Source organism: Lithobates pipiens, unplaced genomic scaffold, assembly GCF_037356315.1.
Source record: "Lithobates pipiens isolate NorthernLeopardFrog02 unplaced genomic scaffold, aLitPip1_a1.2 Scaffold_19, whole genome shotgun sequence".
NCBI lineage: Eukaryota > Metazoa > Chordata > Amphibia > Anura > Ranidae > Lithobates > Lithobates pipiens.
In genome coordinates this window covers 376,703,704-376,716,920 of record NW_027507764.1, presented here as the reverse complement: position 1 = coordinate 376,716,920, position 13,217 = coordinate 376,703,704, and the positions used below count along the sequence as shown (strand labels likewise).

The following is a 13,217-nucleotide window of genomic DNA, read 5'->3' as shown; positions in this document are numbered from 1 at the left end:
GGTGCTTTATCGACCTAAATTCTGTCTAAATATTTCTGGACCATATCACTTTGTGATATGGTCATTGTGGATCATTTGGGGCTGTGTCAATACCATTCCCATTATGGACTTGAGCTCCCCATGCTCCTCTGTATACACAGAACTGAAGAATGTAAAAGGTCTACATGCTTAGATCTGACCTTTTTACTATTAATATATTTGAAAAAGTTTTGGGGGTTTGTCCTAGTATCTTTTGCAATCTGTCGTTCTTTTTGAATTTTTGCAGCCTTGATTTCCTTTTTACATATTCTGTTATATTTGTAAAATTTAAAGGACAATAGTGTTCCTACATTTTTATATTTTTTTAAAGCTCTTTTCTTGTATTGTTTATAGCTTTTTTTTTTACTTTGGCCGTGAGCCACATGGGTTTATATAGGAATATACTTTTTAGTGAGTTCACAGACAGTCTTTTTGAAGAATACCCATTTTTGTTCTGTGCTCATCAATGCTAATATTCCCTCCCAGTCTAAGTCCTGGAGAGCAGCCCTCATGCTTGGAAAATTTGCTCTCTTAAAGTTGTGTTTTTTCCTCTTTTCCATATGTGTTTTTTGCTTACAGTTAACATCAAATGAAATTATGTTATGGTCACTGCTATCCAGATGTTCCTTTATAAGAACATTAGTAATACACTCTGTGTGGTTTGAGATTACCAGGTCCAACAGAGCATCATTCCTAGTGGGGCCTCAATAAACTGGACCATAAAATTGTCCTGTAATAGGTTTATACATTTTTGCCCTTTAACTGTTCCAACAGTGCCAATACTCCAGTCAATTTCCAGGTAGTTAAAACCCCCCATTATTATCATGATCCCAGCCCTTGCAGCTGTTTCCATCTGTGCAGTGAGCTGAGTCTCCACCTCCTCATTAACATTGGGTGGTCTATAACAAACTCCAATGATTAACTTTGAACTATGCACATCTATATGCAGTTCCACCCATAATGCTTCAGCCTCATCATACTCTCCATCATTTAGGACCTCATTCACACTCGCTTTGACATTACTTCTCACATAGAGACAGACCCCGCCACCTTTCCCTTTTACCCTGTTTCTCCGTAAGAGTGCATAGCCAGGAATATTAATAGCCCAGTGATGTGAGGAATGAAGCCAAATTTCAGCAATACCGATTATTTAATATCTCTCCTCGTGCACCAGAGTTTCCAACTCACCTATTTTGCTTAGCAGACTTCTGGCATTGGTGAATAAACACTTTAATGCATTATTACGTTTTGCTCTGGTGTTTTGCGTATCTTTTTTAGTAGTACAAATAGCACTATCATTTCCAATGGTAGTTATCGAAAAAAAAACTTTATAAATGATTGCATGGCTATCTAAACAACAGTAAAGCTTATAAATCCTGATTAACCACACTATTGAGGTTTTCAAATGTCAAAATCTCCCCAAAAAATATTACACTGGGGTTGGAAAACTGTTAAAGCAAAGCATATACCACAAGCTGCTGCATATACCATTAAACTGGCATTGCATGTTTTCTGGAATTCTTTCTGAACCCAGATACACACATCTAAAATCAACGTTGGTCCTTCAAATTGCTTTGTCAGTTCTTTGTCAGGTTCAGGGGATAGAAGAGAGATATTTACTGAATAGTAAGATCTTGGGAAGATGGGTGTGTGCCAAAGCTCCAAATCAGAACTGAAGTTTGGAGCCCATGTAAACCATGCAGTGGAGGAAGATGCACAGATGAGTAATTTAGGCTAAACTCACTCCACATGCATTGTGTTTAGGGCCAGTTCACATCCCATGCAGTCCAGTGGGTTTATTGCTGCACCAAAAACGCATGGAAAGTAGGTTATATTGTTTCCAATGACACAGTCCACACCAGTGCAGTCAGTTCAAGGTCTTTCCAGTTCCAGAAAAAAAGTTAAACATGCTGCATTTTTCCTTCACTGGACTGTACTGGAACGCAGTAACACACATCAAAAACACACTGGAATGTATAAAAACGCACTGATCCCAAGTACAGTAAAGAAAAAAAAACAGGAAAAAAGAAGAAAAAAAGCATCTGGAATGCATCCCGGGAAGGCATCAAAAATGTGTTAAAAACATGCATGCAAAAACGGAATGGATCTGTTTTTGTGCCGTAAACCAGCCCTTAGTGTGCATCACTTATGTTATTGTTGTGTTTTCATATTATTTTCCTTGCACATGTTAACTTTCAGTGCAAAATAGATAAGGTGTCAAGTACAAACAAGACCTGAACAAACACACATGATGGAACAGAGGCTTGAATTTAGTAGTGAGAACTATAGCATGGAGGCCAGTTTACTAGGATTACAGTTAGCTTGTGCTGTAATATCCATGACCAGGGGCTTCGGTACTGAGAGATCTTATTTTTTGACTGTATACAGGTTCTCTTTCATCTGTGAGAGGAGTGGTGTGTGGGTGATGCACAATGCTAATCCACCGGTATAAGCTTTTTTTTGCCATACAAGAGACCGCATAGTTTCATAGTTGGTAAGGTTAAAAAAAGACAATAATCCATGCAGTTCAATCTGTGTAGGTGTGTCAATGTCGATAATAATTTCCCATATCCCTGTATGTTGTGTTCACTAAAATGCACGCCCAAAAGCCTTTTAAAATTAATACTCCCTGCTTACACCACTAATTGTGGAAGAGAGTTCCACATCCTTATTGCTCCATGAGAGTGAAAAAACCCCTATGCAGCTTAAGGAACATAAAAGCCAAAGGAGAAAATCCATTTTGTTACAAGTGGTTGGACTCAACAACTAGAATGTTCAGATTGTCCAACCCAGCCTAAATTGAAAGATAAGTTTCACATTATATTTATATTTTAAGCCATGTCTGAATATTAGCCATACCAATCCTTTCTATTCTTGTTGATACATTTCAGTTTTTTTTTTTCTATTGCTATATATTTTTTCTGTAAAACAGTTGTCTTTATATTTGTCGGGTATTCTGCTATCTTGCTTATATATTTTTTTTTGTTTGTTTTTTGTTTACAAAACTTTTTTATTAGGTACAAAAAGTGGTACAAAATGGGTTATCAAAAAAATGAGAGAAATACAGAGTAAAGAATTATCATTACATATTTCTTGGGCACATACCCATTTTGCATTTATACATATTCCACAATTGTGTTTTGGGAAAGCGTAAAACTGATTTTGTTTTCATTAAAGGTAAGCAGTCGAAGTGAAGCTCACTTGGAACTTAACGCTTTCCGAAGAAAACATGACTGTACCTTGGTAATAGCAGGGGATTCTCTTGAGGTAAGATTATATGCAGGCAGCTTATATTGTATGGAAATATAATTTGTAAAATATGTCCTAAAGTATCTTAATTGAAATAGAATCAATATGTTTGAAAATAAAATCGGGAATGTGTTTTGTGTACCGTGTATTTTGTGGCCTATGGGGTGCAAGTGTTATATGGCAATAGTGTGATACTCTGTGTACACTTCTGTTTTAATAAGAAAAGGTCAAACAAATAGAGATGGAATATGTATTTATGTAAACATACTGGGAGAAATAAGGACTCGGGCATTGGCCCGTGCTTCTGAAAAATATCGGTATCTCATGTTGATCAAATGGCTTAAATTCCTTTGGGTTGATTTACTAAAGGAATAGAAATTGCTCCCTGAAATTGTAATTCATGCACATGATTAGATAATTGAAGAAAACACAGTTTTACCATATTTACAAAGCTCGGTGAACATTCACTTTGCAAAGTGAATTGTCCCAAATGAGTCACTGACCTGACACAATATGGAGATCGGCAGTCCTTATTTATTATGCTGCATGCTGGTTCTAGGTCTGTGTCCCAGAATTATTGAAGCTTTATTCAGACAATTATAACTTTCCAAAGGAGGTCAGCAGTGGCAGCCCTCCCTATTTCTCTTAATACAAATAGATTTTCAAACAATGTTGTTCAATACCAAATCCAGTGATTTAGTAGTGGTGTAATGCGTATTGCAGTAACTAGTAGGAATCAGTTATGATTGCTTGCTGTGGCATACTATATCAATGCTTTTTGCTCTGCTATTTTGAAAGGGAATAATAATTTATTTTTTTTCCTTCCTTCAAGTCTTTACTGACAGCATTTTCTAAAGTGTATTAAATGTATCTCTCTCTGCACCCTCTAGGTGTGTTTGAAGTATTATGAGCATGAATTTGTTGAACTTGCCTGCCAGTGTCCTGCTGTTGTGTGCTGCCGATGTTCACCAACACAAAAAGCTCAGATTGTAAAGCTCTTACAGCAACACACAGGAAAACGCACATGTGCTATAGGTGAGGCAGCAATACCAGGGTAATATTGATAGGACCACTGCCTTGTTATATAAGCTGTGCCTTGGAAATGGGAAAAAAATATTTTTTATTTCTGCCTGACCTTTTTATTTCTTATGTGTATTCAGCTTCATTCACATCCATGCTTCGATGTATACCAAGCAATAATATGCATTTTTCCCATGCTACCTTTGTGCTTTTATGAAAAGTTGCTATAAACTTAAAGTGTTTGTTAACCCAAAAAAGAAAAGTTACAGATCCTGTGCCTTTAAAGCAGATTAAACAGCACAGTGGTTGTACTGTGTAATCTACCCCCCCCCCCTCCAACTGGATGATCTTGCCACTTCCTGTATCCCTCCCTCTGCGCTGACCATGATAATCAGGCTGCTGCTGAGCCCTGACCACCATGGTCATAGTACGTCCCTTTATTATCCGCAGCTGTCCTCTCTTCTCTCCTCTCTCCCCCTCACCCCCTCTTCCCTGGCTGTCAGCTCCATGTTCTGTGTCTCTGTCTCCGCTCCCCCATCCCTGCTGCTATTAGTAGAAATAAACGTTTACAAATGGTCACTGCCAGCCCCTCTAATACAGGCAGGCATAGCACACTATATAAGTATTTTATATAAATGAGACATGTAAATACAGTTTAAGAGCTATCTTCAGGCCGGTCACGTGACTCGCGGCCAGTCTCCAAGGCTCCTGCGGGAGAGGCTGAGCGGCAATGCGACCTCCCCAGCTGACATCAGAAGGAGATATTGGCCCCTCCTGCAGAAACCATGTATCAGAGCTGTACAGCGGCCACCAGTCACGAGACAAAAAATGCCCTCCCTATATAACCCCTCCCACTACTGGGAGTACCTCAGTTTTTTCCCCAGTGTCTAAGGTGTTGGTCACGAGTAAAGATGTGCTGTGCTGAGCTCCACTGGAGCAATCTTTGCTTGGTCTAGCCATGCTGATCAGATCCATTCAAAGTATCTCTTCTGGCCAAATTGAATGGTACCCGGGCCTCTTATCCGAAGAAACAAGGTTTTTGCCTTTGAATGCTTCTCTTTTTAGAGAGCTGGATCCGGGATCCAGTACTTTTTGGTAGTAAGGCCATAAAGTTTTACTGGCAGGGTGCTGTTGCAGGTCTAGGATTGTGGGTTTCCTCAAGGATCCCCAGCTCCTGAAGGTTTAATGGAACCCAACGTGAAGGGTGAAGATTGGGTCTGTTGGTTTACCACAGAAAACTCTGCAGCAGGAAAGGTAAGTGGAGTTTTCTAAGAAATGTTTTGAATTTTATTATGAATGTCTGCTTTAAAATCATAAAATGTTGTCATGCCTAGGTGTCACTACTGGGGGCTGTATTGAGCACTCACCGTCTCATGCAGGAAACAGTGCTGTGTCAGAGAGCTAAAATGCTTCCTCTTCCTCCAGCCGAACACCAGGACCTCCGTTAAGCTTGAGGGGGGGTTTTCTGCCCGCTTATCACCCCCTTGTGCTGACAGTCTCCCCCACGAAGGCGATCAGACTTCTATTTTTTTTTAAATACAGGAACTAGCGCAATCAGCGCGCTGCTCGACAACTTGCAACCCCCCGCACCATGCTATCTCTCGCTACGTCTGAGAGGACTTGTAGTCCGCCGCTCGCATGGGAAAACCCTTACTTTAAATAAGTGGGAGGGGCTGTAGGCAATGCGGGGGCAGAGCTTAGCGGTGTCAGCGTTCTCCGATGCCTAAACACAAGGAGGCAAGTTTTTAAAAGCATATTGTGTGTTACTGCAGGTTGTGGAGAGACACAAGAGCAAAGAGGTAGCATTAACAGGTTTGGTGACACGGGCATTTCCTTTGACACATTTTTTTCTGCTGCATCAGGCTGGTCATTAATAGCAGCAATTGTGCTGGACTATAGATCCAGCAGTGTATGCATTCCTTCTGGTAGTGCCTCTTCTTTGTGCATCAGGCTATGAGCATAACGGGGACAAGGAACGCCTCAAAGGGTTCTAGAGGATCGATTGTTTCACAGCAACCTAAATCCATGTCTAAAAAAAATGGCATCCTCCTCTGAGAGTGATGTGGCCGGTCAGAGCGAGCCGTCAAGGGGGACTGGTGTTGCAGCAGCTCTGGACACTTCAGCGCCTATATATATATATATATATATATATATATATATATATCACTCAGGGGTTTTTTTCCTCTACCATTTTAAGTTTGGAACAGAAGATTGATGCTTTATTCGCTTCCCACAGTGGGCCCAAGCGTAGCAGATCCCCGTCCATTGCTTAGGACCCTCATACTGAGGAACAAGGGGTGAGAGATTGTGAAGTTCTCTCAAAGGATCAGGAAGAGGCTGATGACTCCTCTTCCAAAAATCCTAATATGGAGGGAGGAGACTCACAGGAGAGACTGTTAGTACACTCCCTTACTAAGTTGGTCCTCTCAACTTTCTTACTGCCTGTAACGCAGTCTATTGATGAACCCACCTCTGGTTTGGGATCACTAAAGCCCCCCCAATCTGTTGATACCTTTCTTATCCATTCATGGCTAAAAAAGCTGATGTATTCTGAGTGGGAGTAGCCAGATAAACAGCTTTTTCCTCCAAAAAAGTTTTCTTTACTTTATCCTATGGAGGAGGAATTCTATAAGAAATGGGGGATTCCAGCAATTGATGCTGCTATATCCTCGATAAACAAGAACCTGACTTGTCCTGTAGACGAGAAAGATAATCTTTTTGGTTGCCATATCCTGTGCCAGAAGAGTATTGGAATTGGCGGCTCTTTCTTGTAAAGAGCCATATTTGATTATTCATAAGGATAAGGTGGTATTGTGGCCTCATCCTAAATTCCTACCGAAGGTAGTGACAGGTTTTCATTTAAACCAGGATATTATTCTGCCTTCTTTTTTTCCAGAACCTCAGTCGGTGGAAGAGAGGTCACTACATTCCCTTGATGTAGTGAGAGCGGTCAAGGTCTATTTAAAGGAGACCACTCAGATTCGCAAAACAGATGTTTTGTTTGTATTGCCAGAAGGTCCTAAAAGAGGACAGGCAGCATCAAAATCTACTATTTTCAAATGGATTCATCAAGTGTTTGTTAAAGCTTATGGTCTAAAGAGGAAAATTCCTCTTTTTCATGTTAAAGCGCACTCCTCCATGGCTCAGATCTGCAAGGCAGCAACTTGGTCTTCAGTCCATACATTTACCAGATTCTATCAAATTGATATAAAAGGTCATGAGGATATTGCCTTTGGGCACAGTGTAGTGCAGGCTGCAGTATGTGTCCTCTAGTCTCTTAATGCCCTACTTTTTTGTTCGGTCTCCCTCCCTTCAGTTGCCATTGCTATGGGACATCTCACATAGTAACTACTATGGCTCTGTGTCGATGTACGATAAGAAAATAGGATTTTTATAAAAGCTTACCTGTAAAATCCTTTTCTTTGAAGTACATCATGGGACACAGCGGTCCCTACTTTCTTTGGTATACATGTGTATTGCTTGGCTAAAAAACTGAGGGTACTCCCAGTAGTGGGAGGGGTTATATAGGGAGGCCACTTTTGTCTTAGGGTGTGCCAGTGTCCATCACCTGAAGGTGGCCTATAACCCACATAGTAACTACTATGGCTTTGTGTCCCATGATGTACTTCAAAGATTTTACAGGTAAGCTGTTATAAAAAAAAAAAAAAATTCACATTTCTTCAGTTACTTCCTGCTTTCCACGCCTAAGCAAATCATGTCACACATCCTAGGAGTCTTCAGGAGGGGGTGGAGGGATTTTCTCAGCTAAAAACATGCTCCTGTATGCATGCCTGGGCTAAGGGCAGAATGATTCCAGGAAGTAAATGCTACATGAATAATTTGCTGCTACTCGAGATGGCTACAGCCAGAAATGCTAGGGAGGGGTTTTTCAAAGTAATATTAGAAATTGAGAGCAGCTGAGATCTACATGTGGTTTCCTGGAAAACTGCTGAATTAGATTTTTTTAATGCAAAGACTTTGTGAATGCACAGCTTTTCTTGCCTTTCTGAAAATGTTAAAGACGTTACTTATGTAATGACAATTTATTTGTTCAGGAGATGGAGGTAATGATGTGAGCATGATCCAAGCAGCTGACTGTGGGATTGGCATAGAAGGAAAGGTAATATTATTTTGTTTTAACATTCTATTGACATGCTGTCTACAGCATTGCAGCCCTGCAGCTCTCATTGGCCCTCATATGACTCACCCCCCCCCCCCCTTCCTACCTGGCAAACTCTCGTGAGAGAGAGAGAGCTGTGCGTGATGTCATGAGCCTAGACTAATGGCCAGACAAGATGGGTTGTATAAGGTATTTACTGTCAGAAAAAAAGGTTTTACTATCCAAAGTTAAAACGAGAAGGGCAGAAGATTTTATAGATGGAAAGTTTAAAAAATGACAGAAGAGCCCCTAAAGTCTTGTGTTTTTTTTGTTTGTTTGTTTAATATTAACATTAATACCATGCACTTTTAATTTTAATTTTCAGCTTTTATTTCTCTCACAATTTGAATGACAATTGCTCAGTCATGCTACACTGTATCCAAACAACATTTTTATCATTTTTTTCAAGCAAATAGAGTTTTCTTTGAGAGATATTTAATCACCACTGGGTTTTTTATTTTTTGTGATATAAGTGGAAAAAAAAGTTAACATTTTGAAAAAAAATATTAGATTTTATTATAAAATTTTGCGTAATTTTTCTTCATAAATTTGGGCCAAAATTTATACTGCTACATATGGTAAAAATAACCCAAATTAGTGTATATTATTTAGCCTGTGTGAAAGTTATAGAGTCTTCCTGAGCATGGCGATACCACGTGTGAGACTTTTTCAAAGCCTAGCCATATAGAGAGGCCCAGCATCCAAGGAGCACTATCAGGTGTTCTAGGGACATAAATTACACACATAAATTCCTGACAACCTTCTCAGGGAAATGGCGCTCATGCAGTCTGCTGACACAATTGGTGCAAATGTTTTCGGGGGGGGATCCTTGCTGGTAGTGATAAATTTGAGGAAGGTGTTGGGTCTTTCCCTTGACTTTGATAGGTGACGTATTCATTAAAAAAAGGATAAATGGAAAAAGTAAATTGCAACCCTTTTATACCTTCGTGTTGATAAATAGGGCTGCGGCATTTGATCGTTTAATTCCACCACCCCCCCAATAAATATATTGTAATCACAGATACACCTAGGCTTTTGAAAGGGACCGTTCCTTCTGTAAAGTTCCGCCGAGGAGTCATCATGGATGGTGGCCATGATGTACACATCTCTCCTATCCCTCCACTTTACGGCCAATACTTCCCCCTTTGTAGCCTTGGGCAACTAGATGCTGTGGGAAGCCCTTCCTGCTTTTTCCAAAGTTTTCTCACAGTACAGGTGGTGGAAAAGGGGCAAAGTGGTAAAATAATGTCTATGTAAATGTGATACCCCTTTTGGAACAGTGGGAATGCCAGGTCCCAGACAAATCTTCTTCTTCTTATTTCCATGTACGTTGGGCATTCAGGGAGCTGGAGCTGGGAGTCTCTGCCTTCTTACACGCAGAAGTCATGCACATATCCAGTGGTGGTTTCACAGAGCTTGTTGAGCTTTAATCCGTAACTGGCCCTCTTACTGAGAATGTACTGCTTGAATCCCAGCCAGCCTGTAAAATGGACCAGGGATTCGTCCACAGAGATGTTCTGATCAGGGACATAAAGTTCAGCAAACCTCAATTAGGGAGCAAATTTTTTATAGTTTATCAAAGTTGGGATGATGTCAAGAAAGGCACTGTGAGTTATCGCTAAAATGCAGGAAGTACATGATCATGTCAAAGCAGGACCTGGACATGACAGCTGAAAAAATTGGCATGTGTTGTGGTGGATGAGAATGCTAGACCAATAAGCATGCGATTTTATTTTTTGTTTTTGTAAGCCCCATGTTGATCATAAGGCCCAAAAACAATCCAAACTCCTCCACTGTTAGACGTCTACATTTGAAAGGATGGGCAATTTATTGTCAGGCAAAAAGATTTGTTTGGTCGACGATGCATTGAAGTAACTCTTCAGGGAAAAATAAATTAAAAGATCTATCTCAGAAAAAATTGTCAGTGTTGGGCTGCACACCTGGCTGTGCTGTGAAAGGGGAGATTGTAGCAGACAATGAGCTAAAAGGCAGCCACAATGGGTTTACTAAGGCATCTAGAAGATGGGTTTGGGCCCTAACTCTTTGGGTCTGGCGTGAAATTCCAGTGCTGGTACTGGGCCTTTCCTCCTAGGGTCTAACGCTGGTGTTTGCTGATTGGCCATTGGGGTGTATGGCTCTGCTGGTGTCTGCCTGTTCTTCAGAGCATCTTCTTTTTGAATGGACTGCTTCCTCCTCCAATTCGGTCGCCAATCCACTGCTTTCAACGGGCTAAAATCTTGAATCAGATTTGGACAATGATAGCTCCCCTCTTATCCATTAGGCTTAGGATTTGATATGCCTCTTCAGTGGTAAAACATTTTTCGGATATTGTGGCTGTATGATGGGTGACACTGATGGGCTTCAGGACAGGTACACTGGGCTGCACGACAGGTACGATGATGGGCTGCATGACAAGTAGTGATGTGCTGCATGACAGGTACTCTGATGAGCTGCAAGGCAGGTACTCTGATGGTCTGGAGACGGGTAATCTGATGGGCTGGTGACAGATACTTGGGTACTCTTATAGGCTGGTGACAGGCTCTCAGGTACTCTGATGAGCTGGTGACAGGTACTTGGGTACTCTGATGAGCTGGTGACCGGTACTCGGGTACTCTGATGAGCTGGTGACAGGTACTCGGGTACTCTGATGAGCTGGTAACAGGTACTCGGGTACTCTGATGAGCCATTGACGGGTACTCGGGTACTCTGATGAGCCGGTGACAGGTACTCGGGTACTCTGATGAGCCGGTGACAGGTACTCGGGTACTCTGGTGAGCCGGTGACAGGTACTCGGGTACTCTGATGAGCCGGTGACAGGGACTCGGGTACTCTGATGAGCTGGTGACAGGTACTCCGGTACTCTGATGGGCTCACAAACAGGTCCTCTTTTTTTAGTGGGGCAATCTGGGCATAGTAACACTGTAAATTGTAACTCACTGAGGAGGGCATCTTATGGTATATAATTACTCTGCCTGTATCTTGTACTGCACAATTAAGATGAGAGGAAGTTTGGCTTGCCTGCACATTTCATTACAGGACACAAGCCATCTGCCATTCCATTTCTTGTTTTATTCTGCATTACTTACTACAGAACTGAGGTGTCAAAGAGTAGGGTAGGCCCTCTAAAGCTGAGGGGACATGTCCTTTAAAGCTTTGCCAGTGTCCAGTCACCTAAAGGTACACAACTATAACCCATGGTTTATGTACTGTACTCCATAATATGGAATTTACAGGTAGGTCAAAATTCTTAATTTTTTGGGTAAGTTTTAGCAGGTACGTTATGCAGTGCCGGGACAAGGTCATCCAGTGCAAAGATGCCAAACTGGGCTCCCCTCCCCTTTTTATGATGTACAAGCCTACGCCCAGGAGTCTCCTGCTTGTCAACATCACTGCTGTTGTCACGACACAGAAGAAAGGTGCCCCATCCAAACAATTGCACCCAGGGCAACCTCCCCTCTCGCCCACCTCTTGTCCCAGGCCCTGATGTTATGTACTCTGGATGACAGATAAACCCTGACCCCCTGACACAGCGGTTATAGGCTGACATTGGTTTCTACCAGCCCAGGTCAGTATTGTTCTGTGTAATCCCTTTAATAACATTCTGTGGTTATCTATTTGATTCTTTTTTGGTGTGTATGGGACAGGTAATTAGTTTAGTATCTGCATACCCACAGCAGAAAATGACTCAGCAGTAAACTGTTCATAAAAGTTTAATCTACTGAATCCAACCCAAATAAAGCTAAAGAATTGTAGCTGTAGTCAGCAGTTGCTGGAGGGTTTTTTGGGTGATTATTTTAAGGTGATCAAGTCAGGACCCTGGGTATCAGCAAGATGCTCATGTGTCGGGTAAATGTTTATACCTGATGCACTTCATTTACAATGGTAACTTGGTTAAAAAGTTGAGCTCCGTCCATCACAACTGTGCTGTATCTTCATATGAAATCCTACCAACCACAAGAGAGAAAAATCTTTTATTAAAGTGTTACTAAACCCACAACAGTAAAATCTGTCTGTATACAGAGAAAAGCATACTTGTTATACTCACTGTGGAACCTAAGGGTTTATCCTTTGCATTGTGTAAAAAGGCTGTTTGATCCTGTCTTCTCTGATCCTCCCCTTCTCCCACAGTCCCTAAGCCATCTCCTGATAGAACATAGCCTTAGGGGCACTCTGCAGATGCTCAGTTTGGTGTGTATTGCTAGAGAGTTTGCTTTAGGGCCATATGGCCAATCAGCACTGTCAAGACAGAGGGTCAGGGGTCCTGAAGCCTCAGAGGACAGTCAGAGTAGAATTAAAACTCCTCCTACAAGATTTAACCAGACACTGATAATATTCACAAGACTGCTATATACTGATGAGAAAAGGTATTTAGCAGTTTATATTTACTAAAATAATTTCATTTCCATGTTCTGTGTATTGTGGGAGGCCAAATATAGTGAATGCAGAGTCCTGGGTTTATTAACACTTTAAGACCTATGCATAATCTTTAATTCATAAAATGAGGCTCCCAGCATACTATGGGCTACCTAACACATAAAGCTTGTATTGCAGCTCCCTATCTGATAGTAACCTGGGATTGTTTATAAGTGATAATTCACTGCTGCAGTGTATCATTGAAAATCAAGGCATCTTACAGCACAGCTGAAAAATAATCTTGCTAATAATGTTAAAATTAGTCTAGAGCTCCATCTACTGGGTGGACACATTAAGGCAGCAGTAAAAGCCCAGCATGACATATGAGGATTGATGTTTAAGTTGAATAGTAATAGTT

The 13,217-nt window shown here is 41.1% G+C and overlaps 1 protein-coding gene across 2 annotated transcripts in view; it reads left to right on the top strand.

Moving 5' to 3' along the window:
* ATP9B (ATPase phospholipid transporting 9B (putative)) overlaps positions 1 to 13,217 on the top strand; it is a 534,623-nt gene that overhangs the window by 486,144 nt on the left and 35,262 nt on the right. For both annotated transcript variants that reach the window (XM_077492334.1, XM_077492333.1), the window contains exons 21-23: positions 3,196 to 3,285; positions 4,158 to 4,302; positions 8,343 to 8,407. In XM_077492334.1, the coding sequence (XP_077348460.1) occupies positions 3,196 to 3,285; positions 4,158 to 4,302; positions 8,343 to 8,407 (300 nt within the window). The remainder of the gene's footprint in view (positions 1 to 3,195; positions 3,286 to 4,157; positions 4,303 to 8,342; positions 8,408 to 13,217) is intronic.